This window comes from Cygnus olor, chromosome 28 (assembly GCF_009769625.2).
Source record: "Cygnus olor isolate bCygOlo1 chromosome 28, bCygOlo1.pri.v2, whole genome shotgun sequence".
Lineage (NCBI taxonomy): Eukaryota > Metazoa > Chordata > Aves > Anseriformes > Anatidae > Cygnus > Cygnus olor.
In genome coordinates this window covers 1,341,663-1,359,509 of record NC_049196.1, presented here as the reverse complement: position 1 = coordinate 1,359,509, position 17,847 = coordinate 1,341,663, and the positions used below count along the sequence as shown (strand labels likewise).

The 17,847-nt window shown below is 57.8% G+C and overlaps 3 protein-coding genes across 4 annotated transcripts; all 3 read left to right on the top strand.

Moving 5' to 3' along the window:
• The first annotated feature begins 392 nt into the window (after positions 1 to 392).
• SLC25A44 (solute carrier family 25 member 44) lies at positions 393 to 8,382 on the top strand. Its single transcript, XM_040538933.1, has 5 exons — positions 393 to 537; positions 4,198 to 4,308; positions 4,638 to 5,377; positions 7,167 to 7,294; positions 7,843 to 8,382. Exons 3-5 carry the CDS (start codon positions 4,756 to 4,758, stop codon positions 8,032 to 8,034), a joined length of 942 nt encoding a protein of 313 aa, XP_040394867.1. The 5' UTR covers positions 393 to 537; positions 4,198 to 4,308; positions 4,638 to 4,755; the 3' UTR covers positions 8,035 to 8,382.
• LOC121060825 (bone gamma-carboxyglutamate protein) lies at positions 6,401 to 17,360 on the top strand. 2 transcript variants are annotated; one of them, XM_040538956.1, is made up of 5 exons: positions 6,401 to 6,405; positions 16,374 to 16,462; positions 16,754 to 16,798; positions 16,893 to 16,959; positions 17,108 to 17,360. In XM_040538956.1, the coding sequence occupies exons 2-5, from the start codon at positions 16,402 to 16,404 to the stop codon at positions 17,244 to 17,246; spliced, it is 312 nt and encodes a 103-aa protein (XP_040394890.1). In that variant the 5' UTR covers positions 6,401 to 6,405; positions 16,374 to 16,401; the 3' UTR covers positions 17,247 to 17,360. The 2 variants fall into 2 exon arrangements, with proteins under 2 accessions (XP_040394890.1, XP_040394891.1); XM_040538957.1 differs by lacking the exon at positions 6,401 to 6,405 and having other exon boundaries at positions 15,770 to 16,462; positions 17,111 to 17,360.
• On the top strand, positions 11,817 to 15,362 carry PMF1 (polyamine modulated factor 1). Its single transcript, XM_040538949.1, has 5 exons — positions 11,817 to 11,990; positions 12,100 to 12,205; positions 12,475 to 12,575; positions 13,344 to 13,539; positions 13,931 to 15,362. The coding sequence occupies exons 1-5, from the start codon at positions 11,845 to 11,847 to the stop codon at positions 13,982 to 13,984; spliced, it is 603 nt and encodes a 200-aa protein (XP_040394883.1). The 5' UTR covers positions 11,817 to 11,844; the 3' UTR covers positions 13,985 to 15,362.
• Positions 17,361 to 17,847: the final 487 nt, after the last annotated feature.

Sequence of the window (17,847 nt, the reverse complement as noted above, 5' to 3'; positions counted from 1 at the left end):
GCAAGGCGGGGTGGGCGAGGTGCGGGGGCGACGTTTGCACACCTCGCTGCGAGTCGGTGTGGGGCGCTGCCCCTTTAAGAGGAACTATTTGGCGCTGTCCCTTTAAGAGGAATTATTTGGCGCTGCCCCTTTAAGAGGAATTATTTGGCGCTGTCCCTTTAAGAGGAATTATTTGGCGCTGTCCCTTTAAGAGGAATTATTTGGCGCTGCCCCTTGAAGGCGAGGTCCCTCTGCGCATGCGCGCTCCACTTGCTCTCGTCTTCCCCGGCGGGGGGGGGGCGCGCGGAGGCGGCCGCCATGTCGGTTGCGGCCGGAAGCACGGGGGCCCCACTTCCGGCGCGGCTTCAGCCCTTCCCCAAGATGGCGGCGGCGGGCGGGCGCTGATTGCTCGAGCGGCTCGCGGGGGCCCGACGCGCTGCCGCCGCCGCCGCCGCTCACTTCCGGCGGGCGGGAGCCGAGGGGAAGCGGCCATGGGGCGGCGGGAGCGGCCGGCGGCGGGGCCGGGCGGGGCGGGGGCGTCCCGGCCACCGGCCTGAGGTGAGGGAGGCCGGGGGGAGGCTCTGGAGGGGGTGGGGGGGGGGGGCGAAGGGTCGGGGGGGGGGGCGAGGCTGGAGGCCGAGGGGAGTTGGGAAGTGGTTGGAGGCCGAGGGGGGAGGCCGAGAGGGGGGGCTGGAGGCTGAGGGGGAGGCTGGAGGGGGGTTGGAGGTTGGGGAGGGGTTGGAGGGAGGCTGGGAGGAAGGCTGAAGGCGCCAGGAGGAGGCTGGGGGGAGGCTGGAGGCTTTGGGGGTCGGGGGTAAGGAGGAGGCTGAGAAGGAGGCTGGGGGGAGTTGGGGAGGGGCTGGGGAAGAGGCCGGAGGCTGGGGGGAGCTGAGGGAGGGTGGGGAGGGGGCTGGAGGCTTGGGGGGGAGGCTGGGGGGGGGGGGGGCTGAAGGTTGGGGAGGGGTTGGAGGGGGGCTGGGGGGAAGGCGGAAGGCTGGAGGCTGTGGGGAGGCTGGAGGCTTTGGGGGTTAGGGGGAGGCTGGAGGCTGAGAAGGAGGCTGGGGGGAGTGGGGGAGGGGTTGGGGAAGAGGCCGGAGGCTGGGGGGGTGCTGGGTGCTGGGGGGGATTGGGAGGGGCTGGAGGCTGGGAGGAGGCCGGGGGTGCTAGGGGGAGGTTGGAGGCTGGGATTGGGGGGGGGGGGGGGGGGCTGGGGTCTCTGAGTCGCAGGACCCGGCTTGGAGGGGGGAGGGGGGGATGCTGTAGGGGGGTCTGGGTGCGGGGATGCTCGGAGGGGAGCTCAGGACGTGGAGGAGGCTGGGGAGGCCCCAGGGAGAGGCTGGGGTGGAGTCACCTGGGGGAGGCGGCGAGGGGAGCAGCAGCGGGGTCCTCGCTGGGGTGGGGGGGGGGGCAGGGGAAAGCGGGGTGGGAGCGTGTGGGCGAGGAGGTCGGGGCCTCGCCGGGCGGGATGGAGGCTGCGAGGGGATGGAGGCTGCAGGGCGGGGGGGGGACAGGGGACGGGGGGGGGACGCGCCTGGGACGGGCCAACCGGCGCCGTGACCTTGAGCGGGTCCCGTGCCACGAGCTGTGCGCGGGCGGTCGCTGCCTCTCGGAGCGCCTCGGATTTTTTGGCTGCCCCCCCCCCCCCCTCGCCTCCCGAAAAGGCGGCGTGGCCCCGCGCAGCTCCTGCGCCCCGCGCTCGGGAAGCGCCGGCCTCCGAGCACCTCGGCCTCATCGGAAGAGACGCCTGGCTTCCCCGAGGAACTGCAAACCTCCGGGGGCTCGAGAGGCCGCCCCGGGGTTGGGGAGGGCAGGGGGGGATGGAATTTAAGGAGGGAAACGTTCAGGCTTTGAAAAACGAGCTGCCCGCGTCGGCCGGCTTCACCCTAGAGCGACGCCGTCGATGTTTCAGGACGCTCGCGTCGATTTGTTCGCTCTCGCGCTTTTTCTGGGCGAAGAAAACCTCCAGAACGTTGCAGAAGGCAGCGGCTCAGCCGCGCCTGGCCGGCTCCCAGGCCTCCTGGCGGAGGCATTAGTATGCGGAGCGCGAGGCATCCGGGGCTGGCGGCACACAAAGGCCCCCTCTTTCCCTCGCCGGAGACTCAAATTTAGCCCCAGGTGGAGCGGAAGGGGTTTGGAGGGCGGATCGAAGGTTCAGCCCCTCGGAGACTTTGAGCGCTTCCTTTCCTCTCGGCCTCCCCGAGTTCACCCGAAAGCCGCGACTTTTTGGCTGCCACGGGAGCGCCGCCGCGAGCGAAACTCGTCTGAGCGGAGCAAGGATCCGCCCGTGGCGATCGAATGGAGACGTCGCTGGCGATGCCAGGCGTTCCTTCCCTCCTCGTCTCCTGTCGGGAGGAATTCAGTGCTTTTCTGGGCTTCGAGTGACATCACCTCTCTAATTTAGAACCTGAATGAAAGTGGTTATTAATAAGTGCCCCGGGAAGGTGCGGTTGTTTCCCCCGGGGAAGTTCTGGCTTGAAGTCCAAACGCAAAGCACGGTCGTACGTGGAACGAACAAGAAACCCAGTGGGTTTGGTTTTATTTGTTTATTTTCCTCCTGAGGACTTCTCCCAGCAGGTGCACCCTCCGCGCGGGGAGCTCTGTTCTGTGAGGTTCGGTTTTGGGGTGGCGGAGGAGCTCGGAGGACGGCCAAAACCCCGAAGGTTTCACCAGGGAGAGCTGCGTTGGCCAGGCTTTAAATGAATTGTTTTTAAAGAAAGCCTGACGCTAGCGGGGCTCCTGACGGGAACAAAACCACGTTTCTCTAGGTTCTGTGCAGACAACGCCTGCGCAGGAAGCTTTCTGCTGGCTAATTGCGCGTTAACGGAGCGCTGAGGCTTTAATTAGAGTGAGGGCGATACGTTTCTGGTTTAGACAAGCCACAAGCCGTGGCGTTCGTTACGCGTTATATGTCAAGCCAATTGACTGGCGATGGCCTGTAGCTCTCGGTGAGGTAGGTAAAAGAGCATTTTCCCCACTCTCCTGGCTGGACCCAGCTGCCCCGGGGGTATTTTTAACGCCCCTGCCCATCAGCAGGCCCCGTGGCAGCGCGGTTTTCTGACGTTAAGTAAATATTTGGTTGGCAGCTAGGCACGGAACCGGGTCGTTACTAGCAAATGCCTCCCCCCCCCCCCCATAATTTCACCATCGTAATTTCCTCTCTGTGCCAGGGGTAAATAACGTCTGGCCGGTTGGTTCTCGCGTTTCTGACCGGATCTTGACGATCTGAGCTCTCTCCGCGAAGCCTGCGGTCCGGAGGCGTCGATGCTGAGGCCTTTCTGCGTTCCTCTGCTGATGCGAAACGGCCTCGGCGCACGGCCCTGGCTGCGCCTCGTGTTGATTTGGAATTCCGGGTCCGGATTCAAAGCGAGCCCGTTTCCGGGTCTCCGGTTTTGGCAGGCGTCTCCCAGTTTTCGGCCTCGCAAGCGGAGCTCCCTCCTGCCGCTCACGAAGTTCCCGCCTGTGCCTGCACGCGGCCTCCAGATGCCAGAACCCGGTCCTTAAACCGGTGCAGCTGCAGTCGGGCCCTTTCTGATAACGTAGCAGCTCGTTATTCCTGGAAATAAATAAAAAAAAAGGGGGGGCGGGGGGGAGCTTTCTGAAAAAGAAAGCCCTTGTGGTCAGTGACCGGCGGCTGTGTGCGGGTTCGGTCCTCTGAGGGAGTTCTTTTTGTTTTTTTTTTTTTGCCTGCGTGCGCCTGGCCCCACAAGAAGGTCAGCTTGTTCCGAGCCTGCTTGGTTGGGCATCAAATTAGAGCAAATTGCAGCCAAAACGGAGAGGGGGTGGAACTGCCACGAGCCTCGTCCGGGGGAAGGGGGTGTCGGTGCTGCCTGCGGGACGGAGACGCGGCGGCAGGGCCCCAGGGGCCGCTGGAGGAGGCTGAACCCGGCGCTCCCCTCCCAGTCCCTCAGCTCGTGGGACACTGAAGAGCGAAAAGACATCCCTCGGCTGGGATTTTTCAGCCCTTTCTTTTCAGGGTCTTGTCATCGACGTGGAGGCTCTGCGTAATTCGTGGCGTGTGCCTTGTTCTCCCGTTGTTGCTCCTCCTTTCGTGACCCCCCTCCCCCCCCCCTTCGCTGCCTTGCGTCACCCTCCAGCTTTAGGAAATGCCCCGAAATCCGCGTCTGATTTTATGCTTCGTGCAGGGAACCTGGGAACGCAAGGGGAGGCTTTACAGCGCGTCACTTCTGTTGTTGCTTTATTTCGTTTGTTTTTCTACAGAGCCTGGAACCCACAAGTGGCATCCTGACATCGAGGAGCATCACAAACCCGGGATGACCGGGAAGAAGCCGCTTTGGTTGCCAGTCCACATCCCTGAGCGCTCATTAAAAGGTAGCGCTTGCTGCTGGAGCAGCGCTCTTCCTCTCCAAACTGCTTTCCGAAGCCTGGCCAGCTTCGCAACGGGGTGGTCCGGAGCAGAGTGACGACTCTTACGTGCACAGACCGCTGTTAGCGCGACAAATCGCTGTGGTGCCTTCAGAAGGCGCTGCCATCAGCCACGCGTTACGGTCCCGCTTCCTGGGGTTGCCCCAGCGGAATGGTTTATCCACGGGCTCTCTGGGAACTCCACCAACGTCAGCGAAGTTAGGTGTTGGAGGCTGTTTAATCTCACTCGAGTTCGTCGTCGTCTTCTGAAAGCGTCTCTGGTTTTTTTTTTTCAGGTGCCAGCACGTCCGGTCTCGGGAGGCGCTCGAGATAGAGGAGCTGGGCCTGGATCCATTCTGAGCTTCCGAGGTAGACCTGGGGCGTGCCGTCCGTGCTGCCCCTCCCCAGGGAGTCATGGAGGACAAACGCAACATCCCCATCATCGAGTGGGAGCACCTGGACAAAAGGAAATTCTACGTCTTTGGGATTTGCATGACTATGATGATCCGGGTGAGCGTTTACCCTTTCACGCTCATCCGGACGCGACTGCAGGTTCAGAAGGGCAAGAGCCTCTACAACGGGACCTTCGACGCCTTTGTGAAAATCCTGCGGACAGAAGGGACGGCTGGGCTCTACCGTGGCTTTTTGGTCAACACTTTCACCCTGATCTCCGGACAGTGCTACGTGACGACGTACGAGCTCACTCGGAAGTACGTGTCCCGCTACAACAACAACAACGCCGTGAAGTCTCTGGTGGCGGGTGGCTCGGCCTCCCTGGTGGCCCAGAGCATCACGGTGCCCATCGATGTGATCTCCCAGCATCTCATGATGCAGAGGAAAGGGGAAAGCATGGGCAGGTTCAAGGTGCAGAACCAGGACGGCAAGCGGATGCTGGTCTTTGGCCAAACCAAGGACATCATTGTGCAGATCTTCAAGGCTGACGGTTTTAGAGGTTTCTACAGGGGCTACGTGGCCTCTCTGCTCACCTATATTCCCAACAGCGCGGTCTGGTGGCCCTTCTACCACTTCTATGCTGGTAAGTGCCGGCTGGCTTCGAGCGTGTCTTATCCCAGCAGACCTAGAAGGCCCTTAGAGCGCCTCTGAAGCTGCGGGACCAGCATGATTTGCTTTCTCTGTCTGATTTGGGGTGGGAGCAGAAGCTGGCGAGAACAAAGAGCTGGATCTAATGGAAATGAATTCTGCAGATGTCGGGTGGAAGCCTAGCAGAGCAGCCTCTATTTTAACGCAGTTAAAGGAATAGGGGTCTGAGTGCTAGAGGACTTTAAAACGAGAAGGCTCTGGGCGAGAGGGGCTTGGTGTGGCTGCTTTCACCTCTTCTGCTAATCCCAAATAATTCTTGCTTTCCGCACGGAAGCGAGGAAGGCCGTCGTCTGGCACCAGGCAGAGTTTTGAAGTCGCTGTGCGAGTGTCGTTTGTGTTGCGGTTCACATGGACTCAGGAGTCTTGTATATGGCAAAAAGACTTCTAGGGCTTGAAATTCCGGAACAAAACCAATGACAGGCAGAAACAAAGGCCAGTCAGCTGCGGTTATGTTTAACATCATGCTCCGGTTCCCTTAGGTTTCAAGCTGGCACCAAGCATCGTGATACAAATCTTGTGATATCCTTAACGCTGTTTTCTCTCTCTAGCTCAGCTCTGGTAATGCTTGGGCTGTTCCCAAGTACTAAAGGTAACTGGCCAGGTAACGCTCCCCGTGCTCAGTAATCCTTCAGATTTGTCATGCAGCGATCTTCCTAAAAGTGATGATAACGGCAGGCTTAGATCTCACCGTGTGAGGCTTTCCCCGTCCCCGGCAGCGGTTTTTAATAGCAAAATCCGCTGTGCTAGGTGGCAAGATTTTCACGAGGAAAAGATTCAAAAGCGGACTTCTAAGATCAAGCAATCGAGTGTTGGTAGGGAAAGAATGCAGCTTGCCTCAGATATTTGCTCTCTTTCCTGGTCTTCTACAGCGGAAAGCAAGGTGATGCTAAACCTAGGCATCGGCTGTCGGTACGTCCCTGCTTCAGCTGCTTTTCCAGCGCTCTGTCCCTGGGCAGAGTGCGGGTCTTGGCTGCCAACAGCAGCGGTCACTGAACTTTCCTCAGGGCTCAAAGTACACCGCTGGCTGCGATTCAGATCAGGTGTTCTGGGTCACAAATAGAGCAGCTTCCTCCTCTCTTCCAGCTAGGGACAGCAACCAAGCCATCCAAAAAAAAAAAACAACAGCCCAACAGCTGGGACTTCTGGACTCTCTTCTATGCAAATTTAACTAATAAAAGCGTGAGAGGGAGGAGATTCAAATCCTGTTTGCCAGCTAGTCGAGGCAGACTGGGGAAATTCCTGGTATGAACAGCGTGTGGTACTCTCCTTCGTGGAGATCCCACGGCAGGATGTCACGCTGATATTTCTTGGATGATCTGCCGGGTAGCGGTGACTGCTTCGGGGATCTGTGAAGCTCTGCAGGCAACTTCTGATAGTCTTGTCTAAAGGCTTCCCCCTTGCCCTTTAAAGGTGCGGGGGGGATGTTTCCATGCTCTGTTTTGGGGACATACAGGCTTTGCCCAGCAGGTCTGAGAGCTTGCATTTGAGCCGATCAAAGGCTGATGGAACGCTGAGCCCCTGCGATGTTTACAGGCTTGCTCCCTGCGCTTTGCCAACTTTCCTGTTGATTTAGAGAGCACCAGGTAGATGTGCTGTGGGAGGAGAGGTGACAGGTGGTGAATCAGGAGTTCTGCCCGCTGTAAATCAGGCTAAATCAGCACGTGTAGTTAGGGAGCTGATAAGCAGCCGCTTCTCTGAAACTTTATTCTCTCTCCTGTTCTCAGAACAGCTTTCTAGCTTGACTCCTAAAGACTGTCCCCACCTCCTCCTGCAAGCGATCTCGGGGCCGCTTGCGGCTGCCACCGCTTCCACGCTCACCAACCCCATGGACGTCATCAGAGCTCGGGTTCAGGTAAGATTTCTGCCTGCTCGGCATGTCTCTCCGCAACAGCAGCGTGACGCAGGGGTGGGGTTCGCTCTCTTTGATCTCTGTGGCTTCAGGTAAGCTGTTCCCCTTCTGTCTGTCCGTGGGCTGTTTTGTGCTACGATCTCCCTGCTTAATTTGCACTCGGCATTAGTAGGAGGCAGCTCAGGTAGCACGGCTGGCTTCGCTGCCCGGTTGTTCAAATAAGGCTCCCCTTCAAATGTGGCGTATTTCAGGAGAGGAGAGGCGCTTCCAGCAGAGTTGGTTTTAGCAAGACTTGAGCTGTCGTGTTGGTCCAGCACCTTCGAGGAAGGGGCAGACAGAAGGAAGGAGGAGGCAGGTCTAAGAAACCCACCTCCCGATGCCTCTTTAGGGCTTGCTGCTTTTTTTGCTCCCCCTGTGGAAGTTCTGGACACTAGATAAAGGTTATTGGACCAGCCGATCCATAGCATTCAGAGTCTTCAGTTGGAGCAGAGCCCCAGAGCAGCTCAGGATGAAATCTAGCAGCTCTGTGAATCTCTCTTCTGGCTTTGCAGGTGGAAGGCAAGAGCTCCATCATCCTTACCTTCAAACAGCTCATGGCAGAGGAAGGTCCCTGGGGCCTGACGAAAGGTCTTTCTGCCCGCATCATCTCTGCCACTCCCTCCACCATCGTCATCGTGGTGGGGTACGAAACTCTGAAGAAGCTGAGCCTCCGCCCGGAGCTGGTGGATTCAAGACACTGGTAGAGGCAGATGGTGGGAGAGAAACCTTCTTTTGAACCCTCCGGATTTGGACCGTCACGGTTGAAAGCTCAGGAGAGGCGGTTGCTGTCTCCTTTGTCTCTAGCTAACGTGGAGTGAGTTTTCACAGTACAAGGCAGAAGCAAGAGCAACTGCAATTCACCTCTTTAGATTTGATTGCAATTCAGTGCTCTGCTGCTCTTTCTGCTCAAAACCATCAAAAACGTGACCCTTGGCAGTGCTCTTTGCCTGTGGCAGTTCATTCAAGAGCAGCCAGATGTGTGAATGAACCCTGGCAAATTCTCGATTCCCTTTTTTTTTTTTTTTTTTAAATTAAAGACTTACTGGTTGAAGCAAAAAGCCAGTTTATTCCTTAAATTATTTTAATCTTTGTCAAACTTCCAAGCAGGGGAATCTAACAGGCTGCAGCAGAGCCCTCTGGTGGGTTGTGTGCTGACTGCAGTTGTACTGTGGGAAGCTGGAGAACTAGACTAGACAAGTAACTTTCCCCACTCACACACTTTTATTGCTAGAAGGTGTGAGAAGAGAGTAACCTGGAACCACTTAAGACCTTATTTCCTGCATTTTAAATAGATCTGTACATACCTTTTTTTGTATATTCTTGGAAATGTTTCCTGTCTCTCATCCTTCAAACAGCAAGCCTTGCTGGTAGGCAAGTTAAGGGTCGAGTTGGCTGTTTGTAATTAGTTGATGGCGATTTTGACACCTATGTTTTTAATGTTATTTAATTTAATTTTTCTTTTTTTTTTTTTTATTTCAGGGAAGCTTATTCTGATTTCTGGGGGACTGAGTGGTTGTTCTGTGGCCTTGTTCAATGTGAGTGTCAATGCTGCATGTTCAGGGTGGCTGATGCCACTTCCCACCTTTAGTTAGTTTAAGCGAAAACAAGCGCAGAGCTTGGAAGTGTCAGATTGCTGCGCTGTCAGCAGCCAAGACGAGAGCTGAGCTTGACTTGAGCTACGACTGGATGGGAGGTAGGGAAGGAGAAATCGTGTACTGGCTTTTGATCCAGTTCAAACCTGACTGGCATGTTCATATTGAATAAGAAGTAATGGTTTGCTAATACATTGTGAGCTTAAATCCTGCTTATCCTGTTCGGGAAGGACAAGGATGATTCTTTGCACACTCTTGCCGGATCAAACTCTCAAGCTATGGTGTGTTTCTTACATGTCAAAAACTTGCAGCTGAACAATGAAGCAAGAGGCTGCTGCTTGGGGAGGAGGAAGGAAGGGATTGTTTGATTTCACTCTGCTGGTCTCAGCGTTTGAGATTTGCCTCTTACGATACCAGCCCTCACGTAGTGCTCAGCCCAGGTACTTGTAAGTCTGAGAGGGGAAGAGAAATGCTTCCAGCTGACCGACACGTTGCTGCCTCGGCTCCTCTCACCGCCGTAGCAAGGGATTCTTGGCTGTGGGGTGGATCCCACCGAACCGTAGCTGCTGCCGGGCTCTCGGCTGTCTCTTCGTCAGGGACCTGCTCAGCGTGGCTCTTGCCCGGTCCCGGCGTCTGCAGCTCAGCCAGCAGAGACGGCGCCGCAGCTGCTGCCACGGGTGGAACACGCACGAACAGGGACTGCTGGAGTCAGAGAGCGACTTTTGTGTTCGAGGGCAGAACCTGGCTCTAAGATGCAGCACTCCTTAATTGGGTTGCAGATGAGTCATCAAAGACCTTTTAATCCCACTTCTAATTGTTGTCTGCAGCGTTAAGCAAGGTGATGTATGCGTCAGCCACTGGCAGAGCTGTTAAAGCAGCGTGTTCTGCAAGCTGCTCTTCTGTTGCATTTTTGTTCTTTAATTCCCTTGCAGTCAGCTCTGTAACAGCTGATTCTGCTGTAGGAATAGGAACAGTGGAATCGCAGGATTGCGAGGAAGTGTTGTGAGTTTGCGGTGGTCCTGTTCTCATGCAACGGCAGCAGTAGTGCCAATATTAAAACAATAATCAGCCTTTGCCGGTTACCAGCAGGGTAAATTTTGGTGTGTCAGGGGAAGCAGCAGACACCACGAATGTAGGCAGATGCTCTCGAGCTTAGTATTTCTCTCTTAACCAGAGTAGTTCTCGGTAACTAATAAACTTTGAGACCTTCAACTCGATGCCTGAGCTTGAAGCGAGTCGGTCTCGGTGTGCTCGCCGAGGCAGTCTGCCAGTTCCTGTCACTCCACAGCAACGCTTCCTTATTTTTAACGCTTTGCCTTCTAAGTAGCACTAGGAGGAACCTCCCCAGCAGAGACTGACCGAGAAGACGCTGGCAGTGACTATGCACAAAGCCAAGCAAGCCAGAAAAAACACGGGCTGAAGCACCCAGGTAGTACCTGAAAGGGTGGGTCACTGTGAAACCCACGTCCCGACCCTCCGTTGTGAAACGCTGCCTGCTCTGGCTCTCTTACAAGCAGTGGAGTATCTTTACGAGTAAAAATGTGTGTGATCTCGTTCTTTTCCTTCTCGTTCTGTGCTGAGCTGGGCCTGCGCTGCCTCCTTTAAGCTGCTCTGGTGGGATCAGGGGTGGGCGCTCGACGGCTGAGCCTCAGCCTGCTCCCAAAGCTGGGGGCCTTGCTGGTGTCTGGCTGCGGGACTGGGGTGCCCAGGGCTCAGAGGATGAACCTCGCTGGGCGGATTCCCCCGTGCGCCCCCCGTGCGTCCCCCGGTCGTCCCCCCATCACTCTCCATGTCCCCCCCTGTGTCCCCCAGTCATTCCCCATGTCCCCCCAGTCACTCTCTGTGGCCCTCCCCGAGTCCCCCAGTCACTCCGCTTGTCCCGTGTCCCCCTCCATCCCTTCCCATGTCCTTCCAGTCACTCCCCTGGTCCTCCTGTGTCACCCCGGTCACTCCTTGCGTCCCCCAGTGCCCCCCCCCCGTCTGCCCAGTCCTTCCCCATGTCCGCCCCAGTCACAGTGTGCCCCTGTCACCCCCCGTGTCTCCCCATCACTCCCCCGTCAACTCCCCATGTCCCCTCCAGTCACTCCCAGCGTCTGCCCAGTGCCCCCCCCGCGTGTCCTCATCGCTCCCCGTGTCCCCTCTGTCCCCCCATCACTCCCCCTGTCCTCCCAGTCACACCCAGTGTCCCCCTCCCTCTGCCCCCCAGTCACTCCCCCCGTGTCCCTCCACGTGTACTCCCATCACTGCCTGTGTCCTCCCCACGTTCCCCCAAGCACTCCTCGTGTCCCCCCAGTCACTCCCCACCACCCCCCTGTGTCCCCCCAGTGTCCCTGTCCTGCCATCACTCTCATGTCCCCCCCCCATTCCTCCCCCCGTGTCCCCCAGTCACTCCCCACCACCCCCCAGTGCCCCCCCCCAGTGTCCCTGTCCCCCCACCACTCTTGTGGCCCCCCCAGTCACTCCCCACCACCCCCTGTGGCCCCCCCCCAGTGTCCCTGTCCCCCCACCACTCTTGTGGCCCCCCCAGTCACTCCCCACCACCCCCCTGTGCCCCCCCCCCAGTGTCCCTGTCCCCCCACCACTCTTGTGGCCCCCCCAGTCACTCCCCACCACCCCCCTGTGTCCCCCCCCAGTGTCCCTGTCCCCCCACCACTCTTGTGGCCCCCCCCCCAGTCACTCCCCACCACCCCCCAGTGTCCCCCCCATCACTCCCGTCTGTCCCCCGAGTGTCCCTGTCCCCCAGTCACTCCCGTGTCCCCTCATTCCTCCCCCCGTGTCACTCCCGTGTCCCCCCCAGCCCCCCCCATTTCGGGCCCTGAGGGGAGCCGCGGGGGGTCCCGATGGGAGGGGAGGGGGGCGGGGTTGGCGCCTCCCGCATGCGCGCTGATGGCGGCGGGGCCCCGGGGCGGTGGCGGCGGCAAAATGGCGGCGGCAGCGGCTGAGGCGGGAAGCGGCGGAGCTGAGGGGACCGCGGCGGGCGGCGATGGCGGCCCCGGGGGGCTCGGCCGCGGGCAGCTCTTCGCAGCCGTGGTGGACGCCTTCATGGAGAAGCTGGTGGCGGCGGGGAGGTGAGGCTGGGGGGGGGGGGTGGAAAGGAAGGCGCCCGCCCCCCCCCCCGGTGTGTCCGCATCCCCATCGCCTCGTTGGTTGACGGCCGGTCCCTTTTTGGCTTTGCAGCTACCAGAGGTTCGCGAACTGCTACCACTGCTTCTACAGGCTGCAGCCCGAGATGACCAGGAGCATTTACGATCAGTTTATATCCCAGCTGCAGGCTTCCATCAAGGTGAAAAGGGGAAGGGGCTCCCTGGGCAGACACGAGCTCCAAGCCCCAGGTGTAAAAACCCGCAGCGCGGTGCTTTGAGGGTGGCAAATGCGCTTTTAAATCAGAAAAAGCAGTGAGAAATATCCCCCCCGGATAGCCTGCCGGGCTTTATTTTCCCCAGGGAAAGCCGTAGCCTTCCCCTGGGGAGAAGCAAGGGCAGACGAGCAGGGTGATGCCCCTGCCCGCTCGGTTCGGGTCCTGCTGAATCCCTGTGGTGCCTTCCCTGCCAGGAGGAGATCCAGGAGGTGAAGAGAGAAGGGAACCTGGAGGAGCTCTTAAACTCGCTGGATAAGATCGTGGAGGAGGCGAAGGACCAGGAAGAGCCTGCGTGGTAAGGGCTTTTTGGTGGAAGATGGTTTGGGAGGCGTATGGGTGCGCTTCAACAGCCAGAGGCAGCGCCGTGTGATGTTTGGGGCCTGCTGATGTGCTCTGTAGGTCTCGTGCTGCAAGGGATCTTCCAAAACCTCACAGACCTTAACAGCAATGTCATTGTTTCTAAAAAATCTGAAAGCTATTCTGTCTGTGCTTCTCTAAGCCATGTAGCTATGCTTTCTCTGTGCAAGGAGAGAGGTTAGTGCTGGTGGGACCAGAATGGGGATAAACTCAAAAGAATTCTGAATAATTCAGAAGGGTGATTTAGCCTTTAGCCTCTGTTCTAATGGAAGAGCTCACTTCGATGCTTTTTGTTGGAACGTGTGGCTTAGGGGCTCTGCAGGTACTGGAAGTTGCATGAGCTGCCTTTGTTTGCCCTAAGGGCAGACTGGGTCTTTTAATCAAAAGCATCATAATGATTCCTTGTTTCTGTGTTTGGGGAAGTTAATTACATCTCCTGCCTCCACACCTCAGCTAACTGCAGAGTTTTGGGGAGGATTCCCTCTCCTCACGTGCCCCACAAGGGGCTATGCCACGGGTGCACATCAGACACTCACGTTATATCTGCCCTTTTGCACATCCAGGCTCGGGCAGTGCTAAAGGTAAATTGCTGGGGTTGGTGAGCTGATGCGTTTTGGCAAAGCACAACTTCCGATTACAGTGTGCGAGACTAATTGCTGTGTGGAATCGAGGCCCTCTGGTGGCTTCACGTCCTGGTCATTCACAGGCGTCCCAGTGGGATCCCAGAAGAAGACATTCGCAGCGCCGTGGTGCCCTACCTCCTGAAGCACAAGTCATACCTGCAGAAAGTTCTGAAGGAGAAGGAGGAAGAAAACAGGAAGCTGGCAGAGTCTGTGCTTGCGGGGAGGGATCAGATTGCTAAGCTGCAGCAGCTGATAGACACTCGCAGACAAGCCTGGCAGGTAAAAAATAATAATTTAAAAATCCTTTTCTTTGCGGCATCAGCCTGAGAGAAATGCTATTCTGTGGTTTGACTAGCAAACGGCTGCACTATATTTAAGCCCTTCACTCATGAAAGGCCTCACCAGGAGCCAAGTGCTGCTGACACTGGCCTGGGAGGCCTGAGAATTTTCAGTGGAAGCCTTGGATGGCTTTCCCTGAGCGCTCCCAGAGTGTGCTGAGTAGGATGTTTCGGGGGCAAATGTTTAAAATCGGTGGGTTGTATTCTGTACATGCTGGGGGCAGCGGTGCACGTGAGGCTCTGTTTTACATCAGCCTGCTTTGTGTCCTGAACACTGGCAACTGTGGAGAAAAGCACTGTGCTGAATTTGGTGGTGGTTGTTTTCCTTCTAGGCAATTAGTAAGGAGCAACGAGAACTCATCATGACCTTCAAGGAGCCCCAGTGAGGAAGCAGAGAGATTCTGCGCCTTTCACATAGGAATTTTATCTTCATCTCTGAAGCACTGACGATGCCTCGGGAAGTGGGACACCGCGTGTGGCACGTACAAACCATGCAAACTTGAGTTCATCTTGTCCGCCTGAAAGAAACTTGCAGGAGAACCAGAAAGTCGCCAGACTGGCACGATTTGGTCAAAGTTTGTGAAGAACTATGAAAGCGCGTCAGGATGTTTGGAAACAGATGACAAATGTGTATCCCCCCACTCAGTTCAACAGGGCGAATCCCACAGGTCTGATAGCCAGAGCACATCTGTACATTCACACACTTCTTTAGCTCTCACACGCTTTCTTAGCACTATGACGAGTGTGATTCTGGCATGCTAAAGCCAAATTGGAGACCTCAAAGGCATTTTAGGTGCGTATTAGAGAAAAATCGGTGCCTTATACATAAAAAAAAAAAAAGCACAGAGGCTGTTTGTGCCGCGCTCAGGAGTGAGGAGCCCACATCAGACTCGTGTGCCTTGCTTTCGTAGGTGTTCATGTCCAGTTCCCATTTCTTCAAATAACTGTCTGCCCGTGAGCCGTGCGAAAAGATGTTAGCATCTGCCTTATCACATCAGGCTCCTCATTGCCATATATTCTTTTTTTCCCAGCTATTTTCCAGCCCTGCTCCACTACCCGCAGACGAGCAAAGTGCACGTGGAGGGCACTTCTTGAGAACCACAGTGCAAAGGACCCGGGGACCTGTCCCTTGTTCATGTGGAGCTGAGCAGGGCTTAGCATGGCCCTGCCGTGGCTTTGTGGGCTTGTGTAAAGGGACTTAATATTTTCCTGAGAAACCTCCTTGTCGATTTTTTGCATCTGTAAGCCGTGGGTGGGTGTGGTTATACCCCCCAGAGCAGTTCTTCACCGTCCCTTCTGAAATTTGCCAGCCATGGAAGCAGGCACTTAACTGGAGCCTGCCTGCAAGGGCCGTACTGAAACCCTGCAAGTGAGGCTGCTCTTCAAAGTGAGGAGAAGGTCCTTCGTCGGGGCTGGGAAGGTAACGAGGAGTTTTAGTGGGCCTGGCAGGGATCAGTCACAAGCGTTTCCAGCAGATGCCAGATCTGCCAAAGGCAGCGGGTCCTCTACCTGTCCGGTCACCTGTCATCTCCCCGGCCTGCATTGCACTTCAGCTATCGGTGAAAGCTGTCTGGTGCGGTGTTGAACTAGGAATTCTGAGAACAAAGGTAGCAATTTCCACCAAGCACAAGCCTCTGTTTTCAATTAGAGGCACTTACAGCCTGTGATTGACTGACTTAGGCATATTTTCCTTTTGTCATAAACAAGCCTTGCCTTGCTGCATTATAATCTAAATAAATTGGGGCTGTTGCTTTTCCCCCCCGGTCTTGGCTCCTGCTGTGCTTGCTTGGCCCACGTACTCTATAGTTTTATGGGTTTGTTTGTCAAAGGCTCTGGCTTCAGGAATTCTCTCCTCCTCCACCCCAAAGCCTCCGGTTCCGCTTTTCAGGACAGGGCTGGATTCGTAGGATCTGAAAGTCTGGGAAGTGGTCAGGATCCCAAGGAGGAATGTCCTGGGCAGCTCGTGGAAGCTCGCGCTGCTCGGAGTCCTGGAGTCGCCTGGAGCCAGCTGCCAGGGGTGGCTGAAGGCCCTGAGCACCACTCACGTCGAGGAGTTGGGAGGAAGGAGTAAAGGGAGGGAGGAACCTGAGAGTTCCCTTCTCCAGCTTCTCCTACCCCCTGCACTGCTGCTCAGTACCTGACCCATGCCAGCAGTACGCTTTTTGCTCTCACAAAGCCCTGATTTGGGGTTTTAAGAGGTGCTGGGGAGGATGTGGCATGGGACAGCTGCGAGGCTGGTGGTGTCTGCTGGCCTTCTCCTCCTGGGACTTGGCGTGGGGAACGGCTGCGCTGACCTCGAGCGGCTGCTGCTGAAGGAACGCGTGCCGTCCCCAGGCAAAAATTACCTTGTGGGCCACGTGTGCCGAGGGGAAACCCCTGTGGATTTTGTCAGGAAATGCTCCTAACGTGTCCGCAAGCCCGCTGGGAGCCCAGCAGTGAGGAGAGGGACAGCCCCATCAGGGACTGGGGAGCACAGCAAGGAATCTCTCCGGTGCCCCGTCTCCCGTCCCATTAGGGGCCAGAGACTTGGTGCTGCCAGGCGGGCCCGGCCGCGTGCACCGGCTGCTCTCTGCTGGCCCAGGGCCGTGTTTCCCTCCCTGTGGGATCCGGCCGGTCGCAGGGGAACTGAGTTCACCCCAAACCACAATTGCCGCCTGTGCCGGCAGCTCCCAGCCCCAGCGGATGCGCTGGAAATAGCCCTGGCGGGGCTGCGGGGCTCCTCCTTGACAGCGGTCGTGGCGCCCTATAAAGCTGCACGGGGACCAGGGGCTGCAGCGAGCGCAGTGCTGCACGGACAGGCACCATGAAGGCCCTCGTCCTGCTGGTCCTGCTGGCCCTCCTGACCCTCGGCCTCTGCCGCAGGGGTATGGGGCATTTTAGGGAGTGACGGGCACCAGGCTGCGGGGAGGGGACCTATGCCACGAGCTGGGGGGAGCAGAGGGGCTCGGAGAGAGGTTTCCTGAGCTTTAGGGTGGATGGCGCAGTGCTGGGACAGGGATCAGGACCCTGGATCCCTTTGTTAGGTTGGGGGGGGGGGGGGGTCCGGGTGAGGGATCAGAGCAGGGACTGGGCTGGGAGCAGGGCGAGGGCGCAGCCAGCGTGGGGCCAAACCGTGCCCGCCCGCGGCACTGACTGCCTCAATCCTTCCCCTGCAGCCTCTGAGCGCTCCGTCAGCGCCGACGAGTCGCCCAGCTCCGAAGGTGAGTGCCTGTGGCCAGATGCGGCCCTGCCACCCTGGGGATGGGGACGGGGGCTGGACCTGGCCCTCCCTCATCCCCTGCTCTGTCCCCGTAGCCTTTATCTCCAAACGTGCCAGCGCCGAGATGGCGAGGAGACACAAGAGGAATTACATCTATGACAGGTAACGCGTGTTCCCCATCCAGGCTATGCGATGAAATCCCTTTCTTTGGGCGGGGTCCTGCTGGCAGGTCCTTTCTCTGGGTGCCTCTTGCCTCGCCATGAGGTTGGGACCCTCCCCACACTCCCTGCATGCCCCCATCCATCCCCAGCAGCGTCTACGGAGCTGTACCCGCCTGGAACCCCCTGGAGGCCAAGCGCGAGGTGTGCGAGCTGAACCCCGACTGCGATGAGCTGGCCGACCACATCGGCTTCCAGGAGGCATACCGGCGCTTCTACGGCCCCGTTTAGCCCCCACTGCGACGCGGTCCCGTGGGCGCGGTGCTCAGTGCCACCTGCCCCGGGCCACCCTCCGTTAATGCTCCTCTCCATTAATTGTGGAAAGAAATAAAGGCACACACGGTGCAGCCGGCTCCTTCCTAGTCTGGGGGTGTGGGTGGGTGTTCAGCCGCAGCAGAGGCACCTCCATGTCCCCCCTGCGAGGCCGAGGGCTCCCCACCTCTTCCTCCCTCTCCCAGCACCTGCAGGGCTGAGCAGCATCCGGCCCCGTCCCTGGCAATGACCAGCTCGGCGCCCCCGCCAGTGTTAGTTCAGTTTAACTTAAAGCTGCTTGATCCCAAGCACGGGAGTTATTAAGGGCAGTGAATTCTTAATGAACCAGCACTGCATTAAGGCCAGATTTGATGGGGTGGGGGCGGGTAATTGGGCCCCTGGTCCCATGCACGGTGCCGCGGCCGTGGTGCTTTACCCCCTTCCTGCTCATCCAGGGTGCATGCACACACAACCCCACCTCCCCTTCCCCAAATTCATCTCCTGCAGCCCCAGCGCTGACCTGGCCACAGCTCCGGGGTCCCACGGCACAGGCCCCTGACCCACAGCACCTGGCTCGGCT

Excerpts from the sequence above, each read along its gene's own strand:
- SLC25A44 (XM_040538933.1), top strand. The coding sequence starts at position 4,756 with ATGGAGGACAAACGCAACATCCCCATCATCGAGTGGGAGCACCTGGAC. Across the intron at positions 5,378-7,166 it reads CTTCTACCACTTCTATGCTG|AACAGCTTTCTAGCTTGACT; the intron begins GTAAGTGCCGGC and ends TCCTGTTCTCAG. Across the intron at positions 7,295-7,842 it reads TCATCAGAGCTCGGGTTCAG|GTGGAAGGCAAGAGCTCCAT; the intron begins GTAAGATTTCTG and ends CTGGCTTTGCAG.
- PMF1 (XM_040538949.1), top strand. The coding sequence starts at position 11,845 with ATGGCGGCGGCAGCGGCTGAGGCGGGAAGCGGCGGAGCTGAGGGGACC. Across the intron at positions 11,991-12,099 it reads AAGCTGGTGGCGGCGGGGAG|CTACCAGAGGTTCGCGAACT; the intron begins GTGAGGCTGGGG and ends TTGGCTTTGCAG. Across the intron at positions 12,576-13,343 it reads GACCAGGAAGAGCCTGCGTG|GCGTCCCAGTGGGATCCCAG; the intron begins GTAAGGGCTTTT and ends GGTCATTCACAG.
- LOC121060825 (XM_040538956.1), top strand. The coding sequence starts at position 16,402 with ATGAAGGCCCTCGTCCTGCTGGTCCTGCTGGCCCTCCTGACCCTCGGC. Across the intron at positions 16,463-16,753 it reads CCTCGGCCTCTGCCGCAGGG|CCTCTGAGCGCTCCGTCAGC; the intron begins GTATGGGGCATT and ends CTTCCCCTGCAG. Across the intron at positions 16,799-16,892 it reads CGAGTCGCCCAGCTCCGAAG|CCTTTATCTCCAAACGTGCC; the intron begins GTGAGTGCCTGT and ends CTGTCCCCGTAG.